The sequence below is a fragment of the Vicia villosa genome, unplaced genomic scaffold (genome assembly GCF_029867415.1).
Source record: "Vicia villosa cultivar HV-30 ecotype Madison, WI unplaced genomic scaffold, Vvil1.0 ctg.001464F_1_1, whole genome shotgun sequence".
NCBI lineage: Eukaryota > Viridiplantae > Streptophyta > Magnoliopsida > Fabales > Fabaceae > Vicia > Vicia villosa.
Genome location: NW_026705626.1, coordinates 509,881 through 527,090, shown reverse-complemented (window position 1 = coordinate 527,090; position 17,210 = coordinate 509,881). Strand labels below are relative to the sequence as shown.

Here is a 17,210-nt window from a genome sequence, read left to right as displayed (position 1 = left end):
GGATTGCTCATCAACCGGCACTGACAAACTGGAAGAATTGTGGTTTTATCTTTATTTCTCTCTATGTATTTTTCTTAGTTGAGTTTTATATATATATATATATATATATATATATATATATATATATATATATATATATATATATATATATATATATATATATATATATATATATATATATATATATATATATTCTTTGAACTCATGTATATTTGTTGCTCATGGCATTATATAAAGCTTGTTTTACAAATCATTATTGATGTCTTCCTTAATCTTTTTGTTTTATGTTTGGATTTGGGTTGTTTTAGAGATAGATTTCTTGAATCCTTATATAGGATAATTATCGGTTAGTTTCTGGATTTTAATACCTCCAAAATCAGAAGCTAATGATACCTTATAAAAAAATATTTTAATATAATCTAAAATTATAATTTACAATAGTAGAATAAAGATAAACCTAAATTTGATGAACTTATTTACTGTTTCATACTAATAAAATAAAATAATTAAAAAGGTTCCTTTTTATCATCTAATATTTATCCCAAATTAATAAAGTAACCGATTTAAAAAATGAAAAATCTAACTAAAAAACAGTTAATTTTTATATTCTAATACAAAGTTTCATATTTAACTGTATTACTATTTAGTATAAAATTAAAGGGAAATTCTAATAAGTATTTTTGAGGTATTTTTAAGTGATTAAATTGGTAAATTTTAATAAAAATACGTGTATTCAATATATTAAAAACGTATGAAAATTAAAATATTAATTTTTATAAAAAATATTTATTTTATTTAATATACTTAAAGAGTGTCCTGGAATCTAAAGATAGGTTAGGAAGACCCAAAATTAAAATGACTCTTTGTCAAGAGGATCACAAAAATGGTCCCATCTTAAACATGGTAAAGCTCTTGTGGTGCTTTAGTATTTTATAATTATGAATATCTTTGTATTATCCTATTCTTTGTTCATCTTGCACCTCAAATAAGCTTTTTGAATATAGTAATTGCTTTTCTTTTCTTTTTTTAATAGAATAAAAGGTGGATTGTATTTATCGAGGAATTCTATATATGCTGAAAAAACATGCTTCCGATCCAAGCAAGGTATATATATATATATATATATATATATATATATATATATATATATATATATATATATATATATATATATATATATATATATATATATATATATATATAGGGCATATCATATGAGAATGCCATATTTATATGAGAATGTGAGAATGAATCTGAACCGTTGAATTTTAAAATAAATGGTGGAGATTATGAGTGAATCTTTTTTTTCTCTCTCCTGCATCTTGAAAAAAATGAAGTAGGAGAGAGAAAAAAAAGATTCACTCATAATCTCCACCATTTATTTTAAAATCCAACGGTTCAGATTCATTCTCACATTCTCATATAAATATGTCATTCTCATATGATATGCCCTCTATATATATATATATATATATATATATATATATATATATATATATATATATATATATATATATATATATATATATATATAACGAAACAAGAACGAAAGTTAACCAAGAACAACTGGAATAGAAAAACTGTATCAGTCAGAGTTTATGCATGGCAAGCGCAGGTCTATACCGCAGAACCCTCCCTCCGCCTTCAATCGAATTCTCTTCACCGGAAGGAAAGAAAATCTTCACCGAAGCTCTTGCGAAGGGAACCATGAATGGTTTCTTCAAGTTAATTTCATATTATCAGACTCAATCAGAGCCTGCTTTCTGTGGTTTAGCTACTATTTCCGTTGTCCTCAATGCTCTTGCCATTGATCCCGGTCGAAAATGGAAAGGTACTTTCTTTTTAATTAAACCCTATTACTTTACCATTTAAAGTGAATTGGTTAGATAAACCAGATCTTAATTAGTTAACAGGTCCTTGGAGATGGTTTGATGACACAATGTTGGATTGCTGTGAGCCTTTGGACAAGATTAAATCACAAGGTATTACGTTCGGGAAAGTTGCGTGCTTGGCTCGATGTAGTGGAGCTAAAGTTGAAGTGTTTCGAGCGGATCAGAGCAACATTGATGATTTTCGCAACTGGGTGATTTCGTGCTCTTCGGAGGAGGATTGTCATGTCATTGTGTCTTACCTCAGGACTCCACTTAATCAGGTTGGGTAAAGGATTCATTCCCCTTATGTTAGTTAGTTCTATGTCGTTCATAGTTAGGTCTTGTTTGGATTAGCTTTTTGCTTATGAGTTATGAGTGCTTGCTTATATCAATTAGCTTTTAGCATTTAAAATGATGGAAACTTGTTATATTGTTGGGTAATAGACTGGATCTGGGCATTTTTCGCCGCTTGGAGGATATCATGCTGAAAGAGATATGGTCCTTATTTTGGATGTTGCTCGATTCAAATATCCTCCTCACTGGGTTCCCGTTACCGTTCTTTGGAATGCATTGAATACCATTGATCAAGATACTGGACAACATAGGGGGTAAGTTTTTGTGCATTGTTAATTTAAGCCGAATGGTTTATCGTCTCTCTCCCACAAGTTTGTCTACAGAATGGAACTTTTACTGCTGTTTCTGTCAAGTTGTTATGTGTTTCCTTTCACTAAACTTAACACTGCTATACCACGAGGAACTAAATTGTGACGGAAAAGGGTGGTAGTGAAGTATGTTTACCTCATATCATAATCATAATGATTGCATACACGAAACTCTTGTTTCACCTCCATATTTGTCTGATTGGTAGTTATCTTCTTATGCAATTTGGCTTAAGCTTTATTCAGTATTTAGAAATTATACATTGAATGTAGGACTGATATCACTAAATTCTGCTCATTTTTGGGATTTGAAGGTTACAACTTTATGAAATCTTGAGTTTCAAAAGCCTGTGCAGTTAATCTTGTTGCCCTCCTTTTATATTTGGACACTGGTATTTCAGGTACATGATTATTTCAAGGCTTAACAGAGCACCATCAATACTTTATACTGTGGTAATGTACTACTAGTGGATTCTTTGTCAAACCATTGGAGAACATAGATAAATTTTCTAGTTTCCTGAATTTTTAAGTTAACCAAAACAGGAACTTCTATGTCATGGTTGAACTTTTATACTATTTTAAGTTAACCACAAATGTTATACATTGATTGTTTGTTTGGTTTATGCTTCAAGCAAATTCATTTATTTTTGTGTGGATTATTTACTTTATTTGAGACAATCTGCAGAGTTGTAGACATGAAGGTTGGAGCAGTGTTGCCAAATTTCTAACTGAAGAAGTTCCTCTTATTCTAAAATCAGAGGATCTAAAAGAAATTCCAGAAGTGCTCTCTGTTGTATATAAATCTCCTCCTAGTGAATTGAGAGAGTTTATCACATGGATTGCGGAGGTTCGCAGGCAAGAAGACGGGAATCTCACATTGAGCGAGGAGGAGAAAGGAAGGCTAGCAATAAAGGTTTTGAAACTATTTACCTTTCCATTTGGGGAAAATAGTTTAACTTTTGAATTTGTTTAAAATGTCATGCATGATTTTCTTGTAGAAGAAAACCCAATAAACAAAAAATCGTAACGTTTGGGAGCTTTGAGATTTCAGGCAGATGTACTGGAACAAATTCGGTCAACCGCACTCTTTAATCACATGATCAAGTGGTTGGATTCAGAAAGATCATGCTGTGATACCATTACAAACCTTGGTGACAGAGATACATTGTCAGCTGTTGCAGCACGTGTTTGCTGCCAAGGGGCAGATATCTTAACTGGTTGTCGTTTGTCGGGCGGAAACTGCTGTAGTAAAATAGATGTTAAGCATCTGAATGTTGATAGTGAAAATCCAGTTACATTGATTTCCGGAACTGTTACTACAACTGGAAGCAGTAGCGAACAAGGAGTTGATGTATTGGTCCCTTTGTGTCAGAGGAAGCCGAGTAGCTTGTGTCTCTGTAATGAGGGTCAGTGCATTGGAATGCACCCATCTACTGCAGATGTCTTAACTGTGCTTTTATTCTCCTTGCCCTTGCATACATGGTCCGGCATTAAAGACGAAAAGCTGCGTTTTGAAGTTACGAGTCTTATAACAACTGAAGATCTCCCTCCCTTACTTTCTGAAGAGGTAATGTCCATTTCTTTTGAAACAGTTTAATCTTCCCCTTAGCTAATATCATGTGATTCATGTATGCATTATCATATTTTGGCGATACTTACCAACTGGTTATTCTTGATCCAGGTTTTGTTCTTGCGAGAGCAACTTCACTTTCTCATGACTGATAATGGTGCTCCTTCTCCCTGATGATACTCTTAATTTTAACTAATGTAACGGGTTCACAATAAAATTACATTCAACCCGGTTTTAGCATTGGATATGTATTGAACTTGGGTTCAATACAGCATGTCCATGCAGTAATGATCATGTTGAACGCATCAAAAATCTGTTAGAAATTTGGTATGATAATCTTGGATATCTTCAAGAATCGTGTTTGTTCACTTTCCGAACAAAGTATTTCGACCCTATTCTTTGTCTGGGTTCACGAAATCTTTGCGGGGATAATTCTTGAAGAACAATCTGTTTCTGACAATGGAGAACAGATCAGAATGTAGAGAGGAAGTATGTAATTTCGTATGTCAAATCGAGACCGAAAGACTCCTTATATAGGAGACCAATAATAGCAACGAACAGACACACCTGTTCGGTAAAAAACAGTTATGTTGGTTGGAAACGAAGCATCTGTTCGGTAAAACGGTTAAGTCCGTTGGGAAAGGGTGCAACTTATTCAAACGAAATTTTTGCTCGGGGCGCTGCCCCGCACCCCGCCCGCTGACCTGGCAGCGGGACCCCAGCCAGGGGCGCTGCCCCTTGGACCCCGCCAGGGGCTCCGCCCCTTGGAACCCCGTTTCTATTATTCATATTCAATTGTACGTTTGGCTCTACGAGCGTGCACTCCGCACTACCCTAACTCGTTTCAAGCTTAACGCATAATTGCATCGGCCTTCAGTAAATCACATTACTACCAAAATTACATTGATGATACTAAAATCACCAACAAAATCGACAATAGTTTTTCCTTTGTGTAGCTAATTTAAACTGTTTAAAGTAATTGGATACACATGGGAAGAATATCATGTGGATTGCATTACACATTGTTGGAAAATGAACATTGATGAAAGAGTTGAAGACCCTTGAAGTCTTTGGCCTTTTATGTGATACTATGAAATAGAGAATGTAGCTCTGTGATTACCCTTCAACAGAGAATATAGGCTCCTTTCTTTAACAGTTTTTAAAATTTATCATTAAGTTCATAAAATCTTATACTGTTGAATCTCCCTTAAGTATTAGTATAGTTAGCCTCAAGAGTCATTACTGATCAAGGTTGGCTTAGATGCTTTTCCTCAATGAAGCACTAGAAGTAGGTAACAAACCTTAGGCAATAATAACATTGTTGTTGAAAGCTTCATCAAATCATTTATATGGTAGTAGATTGGTAACTTAAAGAAATTGTAGAATTCATTGATAGCATTCATTGATACTCAAGAAGTTAATGCTCCTCCATGTTCATAAAATGGTTATGAATTGGACATTGAAACCTAACTCTCACAATGATGGCACTAGAGAGAGCGAGAAGTTATGTACTATATTTCTTAAAATTCTATTTCATTTTGTGGTATAAAGCACGTATCTTCTTGTTAAGATTTGATTTCGAACTTGGTATCTCTGATTGAAGATATTTGTGAAATTTTATTAAAGTGTTCTGTTATGGCATAAACGATTGGGTCACGTTGGCTAGGGGTGTTCAAAATCAAACCAACCCAATAGAAAATCGTAAATCAAATCAAACCGAAACCGCAAAAAACCGCAATTGGTTCGGATTAGTTTGGGTCATTTTTTAACAAAACCGCACGGTTCGGTTTCAGTTTGCGGTTTGTATTTTGTAAACCGAATCAAACCGCATTATGTTACAACCTAAATTTTACTTAACTCACATCCAACCTAAACTTAAACCTATTATACATTAGCCTTATGCTTACGAACAATTTTTTCATCCTTACACATATAATTTCAGTCTCGATCTTCTCAAATCTCTAATAACATTATCGCACCTTTTTTGTCACATACATCTTTCCTCTTCTTCTATAATCTCTACTCTCTTATATTCTTTCTTTTTCACCTTCTCATTTTTATATAAATGTTCCGTATTTCAGTTTCGTTTTTATCGCACATCTTCTCTAATCTCTCAACACTTTTTTTTTTCATTTTTCACCTTCACTAATCTTTTGTCTCTTTTATTTTTTGTTTCATTATAATAATTTTTATATTATTTTATGCTATTATTTTATGTTTAATATTCCACTTTTGTCAAATTTAACTTTTACATATTAAATGAAAAATTGTTGTCAAAATATGACGAGTTTTGTTGTTATTTGATAGTGTATGAATGTCTAAATACAAAATTATGTTGTCATCTATATGCGTATGTATGGCTCAATAAAATATTTGTAAAAAACCGAACCAACCGAACTGAACCAAGCCGCATTAGTTTTGTTTGTTTTGGTTCGGATTTTTTTTAAAGCCAACCGAACCAAACCAAACCGCACAATTTTTTCTCTTAGGGTTCGGATGATTTTTTTCGTCAAAACCGCCCAAACCGCATCGCGAACACCCCTAACGTTGGCATGAGAAGCATTTCGCAGCTAAAATAGCTTGACTTAGTCAGTGGCCTTCCAAATTTGAAGTTCTCTTCCGATGCTCTTTGTGAAGCATGTTAGAAAGGAAATTTTTCAAAGACTTCTTTCAAAGCAAAGAATGTTGTTTCTACCTCCAAACCTTTGAAACTCTTGCAAATTGATATGTTTGGACTAGTGAAAAATGCTTCAGTCAATGACAAGAAGTATGGATTAGTCATTGTTAATGATTTCAGCAGATGGTCATGAGTAAATTATCTTAAACACAAGGATTAGTCACATTCTCTGTTCTCTACCTTTTGCTCACAAGTGCAAATCAAGATGGATGCTAAGAATGTGAAAGTCGGAAGTGATTATGGTTAAGAGTTTGAAAATAAGCATTTTGAAAAAATCTTTGATGAGAGTGACATTTCCCATGATTTCTCTTGCCCTAGAATTCCACAGCAAAATGGAGTTATATAGAGGAAGAATATAACTCTGCAGGAGATGGCCAGAACCATGATCAACGAGACTAATATGGCTAAGCACTCCTGGGCTGAGGCAGTAAACACAACATGTTATTTTCAGAACATGACCTCTATAAGACCTACTCTTGGTAAGACTCCTTATGAATTGTGGAAGGACAAAAAACCCAACATTTCGTATCTTCATCCTTTTGGATGTGAGTGTTTTATTTTTAATACTAAATATAATATGAACAAGTTTGATTCTAAAGCACAAAAGTGTTTAATGTTAGGATATTCTGAATGCTCAAAAGGCTGGCTACATAGTGTATAACACTAAAACACAAATTATTGAAGAATCAATTCATGTTAGATTTGATGATAAGCTTGACCCTGAAAAGTCAAAGTTAGTTGAGAAATTTGCAAATTTGGAGATTACATTTTCAGGTTCTGAAGATAAAGAAGTAGTTGCCAAAGATTCTAAGACCATAGACTCTTAAGTTGTTCAACCATAAATTGTTCAAGCTCGTACTCCTATGAGAAAGCACAGACAACAATCCTCACACTCTAAGAATTGATTTTTGGAGAGAAAACTGAACTAGTCAGAACCTTATCCTCATTCGAACCTTCTAAAGAGACGCTTTTGGGTTTGGTATCCTAGATAGAGCTAACATATATTGATGAAGCACTTCTGGACACTGAGTTGATTTTGGCTATGCAAGAGGAACTCAATCAATTCTCTAGAAATAATGTTTGACATCTGGTACCTAGACCTAAAGGATCTCATGTTATTATAATCAAATGGATCTTCAGAAACAAGCTCAACAGAAAATGAGAAGTGGTAAGAAACAAAACTCAATTGGTAGCACAATATTATAGTCAGCAAGAAGGGATTTTGAGTATACATATGTCGTCAGGTTAAGATCTATTCACCTCCTAATTTCATTTTCAATTAATCACATCATCTTGTATTAGATGGATGTTAAGAGTGCATTTCTGAATGGTTACATAACTAAAGAAGTGCATGTACACCAACCCCCTGATTTTGAGAATCATAGGTTTCCAGAAAATATTTTCAAACCTAAGAAATCATTGTATGGCATGAACAAGCTCTTAGAGCATGATATGAAAAACTAAGCAATTTTCTCTTGGAAAATGATTTAACTACTTTGTAGTACAAATTTCAAATTTATGTTGATAATATTATATTTGGTTCTCCTAATGCTACTTTGTGTAGGGAATTTGCTAAGTTTATACTAATTGAATTTGAGATAAGTCTGATGGGAGAACTCAAGTTCTTTATTGGAGATAGACTTGAAAGGAAAATCACTTCTGGAAGCTGTCAGTTTCTGGGTGATAATCTTATCTCATGGTCCAGCAAGAGACAAACAATAGTAGCAATATCAACAATAGAAGTTGAGTATATAGTTTCTTCTGATTGTAGCACTCAAATTCTCTGGATGAAGATCCAGCTAGAAGACTTCTAGATATATGAGAGTAAAATTCCTATTCTCCGTGATAACACTTACACTATATGTTTATCTAAGAATCTCATTTTACATTCAAGAGCTAAACTTATTGAGATTAAGCATAATTTCATACGAGACAATGTTCATAAGGGAATTTTGAACTTAAAATTTATTGATACAGACCATCAATGGGTTGATATTTTTATAAAACCCCTTACTGAAGATAGATTTGTATTCATTCTGAAACACTTACATATGGTATTGTGTCCATAATGAGAAATATGAACAAAGATGAGACTCTGAGAATTTGCTTGTTTCTGAACAAAGAGACTTCTGAAGTGTGAAGTGCTCATGAGTCATAAATGTTTGCTACATTGACTTATGTCAAGCAAGTGAAAGGTTTGTGGTTCAATTGAAAACAACTGTGTTTTCTTGAAACTTAACAAAACACTTGAGTGACACATTGAGTACAATGAGTTATTGGGATTAGGTTAAAACTTTCTCACACCTCTTTTTTGTCAAAATATTTTACACTATTCAAGATTTCTTCATCATTGAATTAAAATCTTTTTATTTAAATTCATTTCACTCACATTTCACACACTTTCGCCTCTATCCTACACTTTTGCCCTACGAAAATCCTCTAGTTCTTTGGAAACCAAAACCCTTGTTCTTCATCATCGTCACAATGGATGCTCAATAATCTTTATCTGCTCAACAAAAATGTGTTACTAAATCTTCAAATCAACTCGCTTCAACCTAACAAGCGACTACTGTTCAGCAACAACAACAAGCTTTTCCTGGACTTACTCTATTAACTCCAGTCGACGAAATGATAGTCCTTAAAGAACTAATTGTTGACTTCAAAAATCTTAAGGAAAATGATTTTGATCTCTTTGCTGACATCAAAACTCAAGGCTGAGAAACTTACTTTGACCGTCTTCAAGATCCAGTCTACATTGATTTGATGAAGGATTTTTGGGTTCATGCTTGTGTTTCTCCAAGGAACCAAATATTCCCTAGTGTTATAGGGAAGAACATATGCATTATTGTAGCTCACATTGTTAAGCTTCTTCAACACGATGAAACTGGAATTCAGTGTTATGGTGAATAAAGTATTTTGGAGAAATCTTAAGATTGTGGTTCAAGATTATTCTTGGTACTAGTCACAACCGTCTTCCAACAAACTCTTCAGACTACATCAACGTAGATCAGAAGTACATATTGTACTACTTATCTTCTGGAATGAAACTCAACCTACCAGCCATTCTGTTCAGGTATCTAATGGATATTATCAAAGAAACCAGAGATAATATACCTAAGCCTAGAAAGTGAATTCCTATGGGAATACTCATTTCTGACATACTGGTTGAGAGCAAGCTTGTTGAATATCTCGGTACAAAAAAGGAACTTGAAGTTGATATGCACCTCTGGATGGAAAGACTCTGAAGAACATGAGTCTTATTAAAGATATCAAGGTTCTTCCTAATATTCTGGACACAATATCTATCACCTCTAGAAGGATACTTATTGACGATTTCCCTGCTTTTGATTATGTGAAGTTTCTAGAAAGCATTTTTGATGTTCTTCAAGAAACCATTTCTACTGCTTCCGTTGGGTCTCCAGAAAAGAATAAAAGAAAGACTTCTAAGAAGAGTGTTGGTGATGGACCCTCTGTGAAACCAAAAGCTAAGAAGCCCATGGTTTCCAAAACCTTCTACTTTCCAAAGACTATGAAACCAGTAAAGGAAGCCGAGGTCGAAGCTTCTGCTCCTAAAAGTTCTGATCAGGCTATGGAAACTATTTCTCCTTTAAAGAATATTGCAACGAGTAAGTCTGTTCCAGATAACTGATTACTCAAATTCGCATTTGATAATTCATCGATTTCCACCACCACTCACACTTCTACTCCACCTTTACCACCTCCTGTTCCACACTTGGAATAAAGACAACTCCCAGCTCAAAAAACCCAATACATTCATCATGCTTATCTCTTCATAACTATCCATCTCTCTCCCTTAACCCTCTACAATGGTTATTTCAGAAACTAACCCCACCATAATCACAACCATAGTTTCTGCCCAATCACAACCTTTCAACATCTTTCCATCTCAACCTGCTACCCCCACTATATCCAAACCTATAACTCTAGAAAACTTTCCACCAAATTACTTTGTTGATCCTGCTATTAACCCATATGCACCCATAGTGTTAGAAGTCTCTGATTCTGATACTAACCCTATTGTTGAACCTGATGTTGAGATCATTGCTTTCGGAGATAGATCTTATAATCCTTACAATTACCAAACCTTTCTCAGAACCCATGTACGCCTAACATCCTTGGATAAATTATTAAATCATTTTTAATATGGGGCTACATATAGATTTTGTTACTTGGTGGATTTTAGCAATGATTAAGAAAATCTCTATAAAAGGAATGCCTTCTGGCATGACTTTAGAAGATGGATGAATTCTAGCTCCTCAGAACTTCAATTATTCTGCTTCAAGGATGATATGAGAAAGCTTAATGAGAAGCTTGCTGCAAGTAGACCACCTCCTCCTGTGCTTCTGCTTCCTGCTCCTAATATATGTGTTTCTGAACCAGAACTTCAAATGATTGAAGCGTCTTCTTTTGGACATGCTTCTGAGAAGCCTCATATTGAAGACAATACTCATATACCAGCATTTGAGTTTGGTGTTGCCTATGAAGCTTCTATGTCTACCTTTGAGACTAATGTCTGCCACCCGCTCTCTCGACGACTCTAGATGAGATCAACTAAGAGAATGCTCTAGTTAGGTCGCATATGGATAGACAATATCAATTGTTTGAGGAACAAGCTTAGACTAATGCTCAGATAACCGGATTGTTGCAGCAAATCATGTCTCGTCTAGCACCTCCACCCTGATTTATTTTACCTTTTTAGTTTATTTATTTGTCATTATTTTTGTATCTTTGTTAGATATTTTTTCAATGAAAATTTGCTTTACTTTATTAGTTTTGCATTCTTTTTTATTGATGACAAAGGGAGAGAAAGTTAGATGATTTTGATATATCTATGGATATGGAGGAATAGGAAAAACTTACATTTGGAGAGCTATATCTGCAGTTATAAGATCAAGAGGTGAAATTGTGCTCACGATTGTTTTAAGTGGGGAAACAACGCTGCTAATATCGGGTGGTCGAACGACACATTTAAGGTTTTCTATTCCATTAAATATTGATGAATTTTCTACTTGTAACACTGCACCGAAAATTCCTTTTGTTCAGTTGATAAAGGCTAGACTTATTAAATGGCATGGGGGTCCAATGATGCACAAATATTACTTTCAAGATGTTGACAAACTTTTAGAGATATTCTTAAATCCTCCAATCGTAATAGTAAAAATATTCCCTTTGGATGTAAAGTAGTGGTTTTGGGTGGTGATTTTAGACAAAGTCTCCCAGTTATACTAAAGGGAACAAGAAAAGATATTGTGCATGTCAACATTAATTCATATTATCTATGGAATTGTTGTCAAGTAATGACATTAACCAAAGCATGAGGCTTCAAACTAGATTGTCAAGAGACTCCATTGCTTCTATAGTTGCCGATAATTATCCATATTTCTTTGAGAATTTTCATGATCCATCATATTTTCAAGATGTGGCTATTTTGATACCAAAGAATGAAGTTGTTGAACTCATAAATGATTACATGTTATCTTTGATTCCTGGTGAAGTTAAAACATATTTCAGTTTTGATACACCATGTGAATAAAGTGAAACTCTCAATGGTCCATATAATATTCTCACTCTTGAATGATTAAATATCATCAAAGCTCCAGGTCTACTGAATGATGAATTAAAATTAAAGGTTGGTGTAACTGTTATGCTGCTCAAAAATATTGACCAATCATCAGGATTATGTAATGGCACACGTCTCAAATCAGAACAGTTTTACCATTTTTACTGACTTTGACATTTCCCATTCCTTCAGCATTAAGATACTTATCATTTTTAGAGTAAAAACAATCAGCCATTATTTGCTTCCAGTTAGGTGATTTGAGCAACCAGTGTCCATATACCACCAGTCTACCAAATATGCACCATCTGACTCAGAAGTCATTAATAGTACAAGTTCATCATCAGAATCTCCTTTGACTATATTTGTTTCTTCTGATTTCCTTTCCTTGTTTGACCAATAGTCAGCAGCAAAATGGTCAAACCTCTTACAACAGTAGCATTGAACCTTCTTCTTGTCAAATTTATCTTTTTCCTTATGATGTTTCTTCTCATCAGAGTTGGGCGCTTCTGACTTCTAAGAACCACCACCATATATCATCTTGGCATCTGATCAAGACTGCTTTTAATTCTTCTTACTAGAAGAAGAAGCTTTCAGAGCGTGCTCTACGTCTCTTTCAGAGTTTCTCTCAGTCAGACGCAACTCTTGTGCCTCTAGACTACTTTGCAACTCTTCAATTCTCATGGTGTTGAGGTCTTTAGAATGTTCAATAGCTATAACAATGTAATCAAATTGATGAGTATGAGATCTCAATACCTTTTCAATGATTACTTATTCATAGAGAGTTTCTCCACAAGACTTCATCCCATTTGTGATCAGAATCACTCTAGAGATGTAATCAGGTATACTCTCATTGTTCTTCATGTTGAGATTCTCAAACTATTTTCATAGAGACTGGAGCTCTGCCTTCTTCACTGATGCATCACCACCATAATACCGTACAAGTATGTCTGACACAACCTTCACCGGTTTTTAATAAGCGATCTTATTAAACACATTCATATCCACACACTTATGGATATAGAACAACGCCTTCTGGTCTTTCTTCCTTGTTTCTCTTTGCACGTTTCTCTGTGCTTCTATTGCATCTACTGCAACCGGCACATAACCGTCATTGAAGAGATCAAGAACATCTTGAGCGCCAAATAACACACACATCTGAATCATGCATCGATTCCAATTCTTTACATCGAATACTGGAAGCTTTGTATTCAAGCTACCATTTTCGATGTTCATCTTCGTTCTTGTGCAAATTCACTCAGATCTCACCAACACCCGTGTTTCCTAATCTCGCAGAATCAAGAAATGTGTTTATGTTCCGATTTCGATCGTAAATTCAACGTGAATTCAAGAATGTAATCAATCACACGCGCCTCACGTACACTCGTGTTTCCATGTGAATCTAACTAAAGCTCTAAATACCAAATGTTGGAGCACAATATGAAGAAGATGGAGATGCAGATAAAAGAAGAGAGAAAAACGCGTAACAAACTCGTAACAAAGAAGTGGTGGAGTAATTAGATGAAGTCATCATATCATATCATAATTAATAATTAAATCCCAATTTATTGGAAAGAGAGATAATAAGTGGTTGAAAAAAAGGAGAATATATTTTATTTAAAATCCTATATTTTATTTATTTATTTTAGGTTATCATTTTTTTTTTACTATTAAAAGTACTTGTATTCAAAACATTGAAATTGAATCGATTGATCCTTCCATTTTACAAATATATCAATTCATTTTTTAATATTGTGCTTAGTAATGACATTATGTTTATACAATTTGTTTGGTATATAATTCAATAATAATTTTATATTGTTGTCTTCACAAAATTAATGTTTTAAAAAAAGATATTTTATATTTAATAACATATTTATTTTGAAGATTTATTTAATCTTGTTATTATCTATAGCAATTATAACAGTTAAAAATAATTTTTCAGCAAAGATTTTGTAAAAAATCAAATGTCCAACCATATTAGAGATAAATTATTTGATTAGTTATTTTTAAAATAAATTAAACATATAGTAATTTTAAAATATATTCAGTTTCAACTTAATTTTTTTTCAATAAGTTCTTAGTTTTTATTTTTTAAAATAAAATATATTTTGTTTTAACTTAAAATTTTTAAATCAATTCTTAGTTTTTATTATTTTATTATCACATTGTTGAGTCAAAAATTAATTGAAAACATAATAAATATATTTAATTATAAATATATCCATAATATTATTAAAATATTATAATTAAGTTAAATATTTAATAATAAGTCCAAACTAAATCACAACCATAAATAATTAAATGCGTAAAAAAAATATAAACAAGTGTCTTTAATTAGTTAAAAAAATATGTAAAATTACATAAAAAGGTTGCACATGGAGATTAAAAAAAAATATTTTCTTTTATTGAAGTTAGTTTTGAAAAATTGAAAGAAAATAAATAAAATTCATAGTAAGGGAATGGCCTAGTTCAATCCTAATTGATACTATAAAAATAATTAAATCGCGTTATTTTATTGTTGGTTGAATCTGAGAAAGAAATGATATTAACATAATTAATAATTATATTATAATTTCTTGGAAAGAGAAAAATAATAAGTGGTTGCAAAAAAATATAGCGAATCACTTTTTAAGAAAGATTTAGCGGAATGTAATAAAAGATTCGTTTGTTTGATTTTTTTAACAAGATTTTTAAAGTGTAATATAATTTTGTATAAAACAAGAAATTTTTTATAAAAACTTCATATAAAAATTTGATTTAAATAATTATTCTTAAAATATTATTTTAGATATTTAATCATTTTAGTGAAATTTTTTTATATCAAATTTTCAAAAACATCATTCAATTTTGAAATTATTTGAAATAGATTTTTATCAAAATTATTTTTAAAATATAAATTATTTTAAAATTTTCGATTTCAAATTTACTTTAATTTTTAATTATATATATTTATATTATAGAATTCCAGAATTAGGTTTTAAAATTTGAAAAATTAATTCATTTTTTAATATATAAATTTGGAAAATATATTAATTCATTTTTTAATATTGTGCTTAGTAATGACATTACGTTTATACAATTTGTTTGGTATATAATTCAATAATAATTTTATATTGTTGCCTTCACAAAATTAATGTTTTTAAAAAAAGATATTTTATATTTAATAACATATTTGTTTTGAAGATTTATTTAATCTTGTTATTTTGTATAGCAATTATAACAGTTAAAAATAATTTTTCAGAAATTTTTTTGTAAATAATCAAATTTCCAACTATATCAGAGATAAATTATTTGATTAGTTATTTTTAAAATAAATTAAACATATAGTAATTTAAAATATATTCAGTTTCAACTTAAATTTTTTTCAATAAGTTCTTAGATTTTATTTTCTAAAATAAAATATACTTTGTTTCAACTTACAATTTTTAAATCAATTCATATAACTATATCCATAATATTATTAAATTATTATAACTAGCGTCTAGATGAGCACTCATGTGTCTATCTGCTTTCTTCGTTATGCAAACGGATAAAAATATAAAAAGTATTTTTAACGTGTTGATTTTTTATTTTAATTTAACCATTTATAAAATAATAAAAAATAGAAAAAAAAAATAAAAACTGTCATATAGTAATGAGAAATTGAAGCTAAAAAAAAATCGAAAAGGATATAATTGGAAGAAAAATAAACTACATCAAAACCATATTTTGCTTTTATATATTATTATAGATTAAGTTAAATATTTAATAAAATAATTTAATAATATGTCCAAACTAAATCACAACCATAAATAATTAAATGCGTAAAAAAATATAAACAAGTGTCTTTAATTAATTTAAAAAAATACGTTAAATTACATAAAAAGGTTGCACGTGGAGATTAAATTTTTTTTTTTACTTTTTTTGGTTGAAGTTAGTTTTGAAAATTTGAAAGAAAATAAATAAAAGTCATAGTAAGGGAATGGCCTAATTCAATTAATTGATACTATAAAAGTAATTAAATTGCGTTATTTTATTGTTGGTTGAATCCGAAAAAAGAAACGATATTAATATAATTAATAATTATACCGTAATTTATTAGAAAGGAAAAAATAATAGGTGGTTGCAAAAAAAATAGCGAATCACTCTTTAAGAAAGATTAAGGGGGATGTGATAAAAGATTCGTTTGTTTGATTTTTTCTTAAAATGATTGTGTAATATAATTTTGTATAAAACAAAGAAATTTTTTATAAAAATTTTAAATAAAATTTTGATTTAAATAATTATTTTTAAAATATTATGTTAGATATTTAATTATTTTAGTGAAACTTTTTTTTATATCAAATATTCAAAAAATCACTTAATTTTGAAAGTATTCGAAGTAGATTTTTATAAAAATTATTTTTAAAATATGATTTTTTTTTTTAAATTTTCAATTTCAAATATATTTTGATTTTTAATAATATATATTTATATTATAGAATTCCAGAAATAGCTTTTAAAATTTGAAAAATTAAATATAATTTTTCCTGAACTACATCACTCAGGATCCTTCCTATACACAGGTGGTCCAGGAAAGTTGGAGGAGTAGGATTCATGGGACTGCCATGCACATTTTGTGGAGTAAACTGAGGAGACTTCAGCCAGCCCTCAAGCCCCTTATTAGGAAGAACACTAATATTCACGACCAAATCCAAAAAGCCAGACAGGATCTGTTACATGCCCAAGAACAACTTACTAGCAATTTGTTTGATGTGCAGGCTAGGGAACAGGTCAAGAGCTGCCAAGATAGGGTTACTCTTCTGAACCAAAAAGAGGAGTCTATGCTGATGCAAAAGTCCAAAGTCACATGGCTGCAATTGGGAGATATCAA

The 17,210-nt window shown here is 31.5% G+C and overlaps 1 protein-coding gene and 1 pseudogene across 2 annotated transcripts; both read left to right on the top strand.

The window, feature by feature from the left end:
- The first annotated feature begins 1,546 nt into the window (after window positions 1-1,546).
- On the top strand, window positions 1,547-5,253 carry LOC131635311 (glutathione gamma-glutamylcysteinyltransferase 3-like). 2 transcript variants are annotated; one of them, XM_058905926.1, is made up of 7 exons: window positions 1,547-1,831; window positions 1,914-2,152; window positions 2,316-2,479; window positions 2,932-2,983; window positions 3,216-3,443; window positions 3,582-4,097; window positions 4,212-5,253. In XM_058905926.1, the coding sequence occupies exons 1-7, from the start codon at window positions 1,603-1,605 to the stop codon at window positions 4,272-4,274; spliced, it is 1,491 nt and encodes a 496-aa protein (XP_058761909.1). In that variant the 5' UTR covers window positions 1,547-1,602; the 3' UTR covers window positions 4,275-5,253. The 2 variants fall into 2 exon arrangements, with proteins under 2 accessions (XP_058761909.1, XP_058761911.1); XM_058905928.1 differs by having other exon boundaries at window positions 1,644-1,831; window positions 1,907-2,152.
- Window positions 5,254-11,880: 6,627 nt separating this feature from the next.
- Window positions 11,881-12,526, top strand: LOC131635339 (uncharacterized; annotated as a pseudogene).
- The last annotated feature ends 4,684 nt before the right edge of the window (window positions 12,527-17,210 follow it).

Coding starts and splice junctions, on each gene's coding strand:
- LOC131635311 (XM_058905926.1), top strand. CDS start 1,603: ATGGCAAGCGCAGGTCTATACCGCAGAACCCTCCCTCCGCCTTCAATC. Junction 1,832..1,913: donor TCCCGGTCGAAAATGGAAAG/GTACTTTCTTTT, acceptor ATTAGTTAACAG/GTCCTTGGAGATGGTTTGAT. Junction 4,098..4,211: donor CTCCCTTACTTTCTGAAGAG/GTAATGTCCATT, acceptor TTCTTGATCCAG/GTTTTGTTCTTGCGAGAGCA.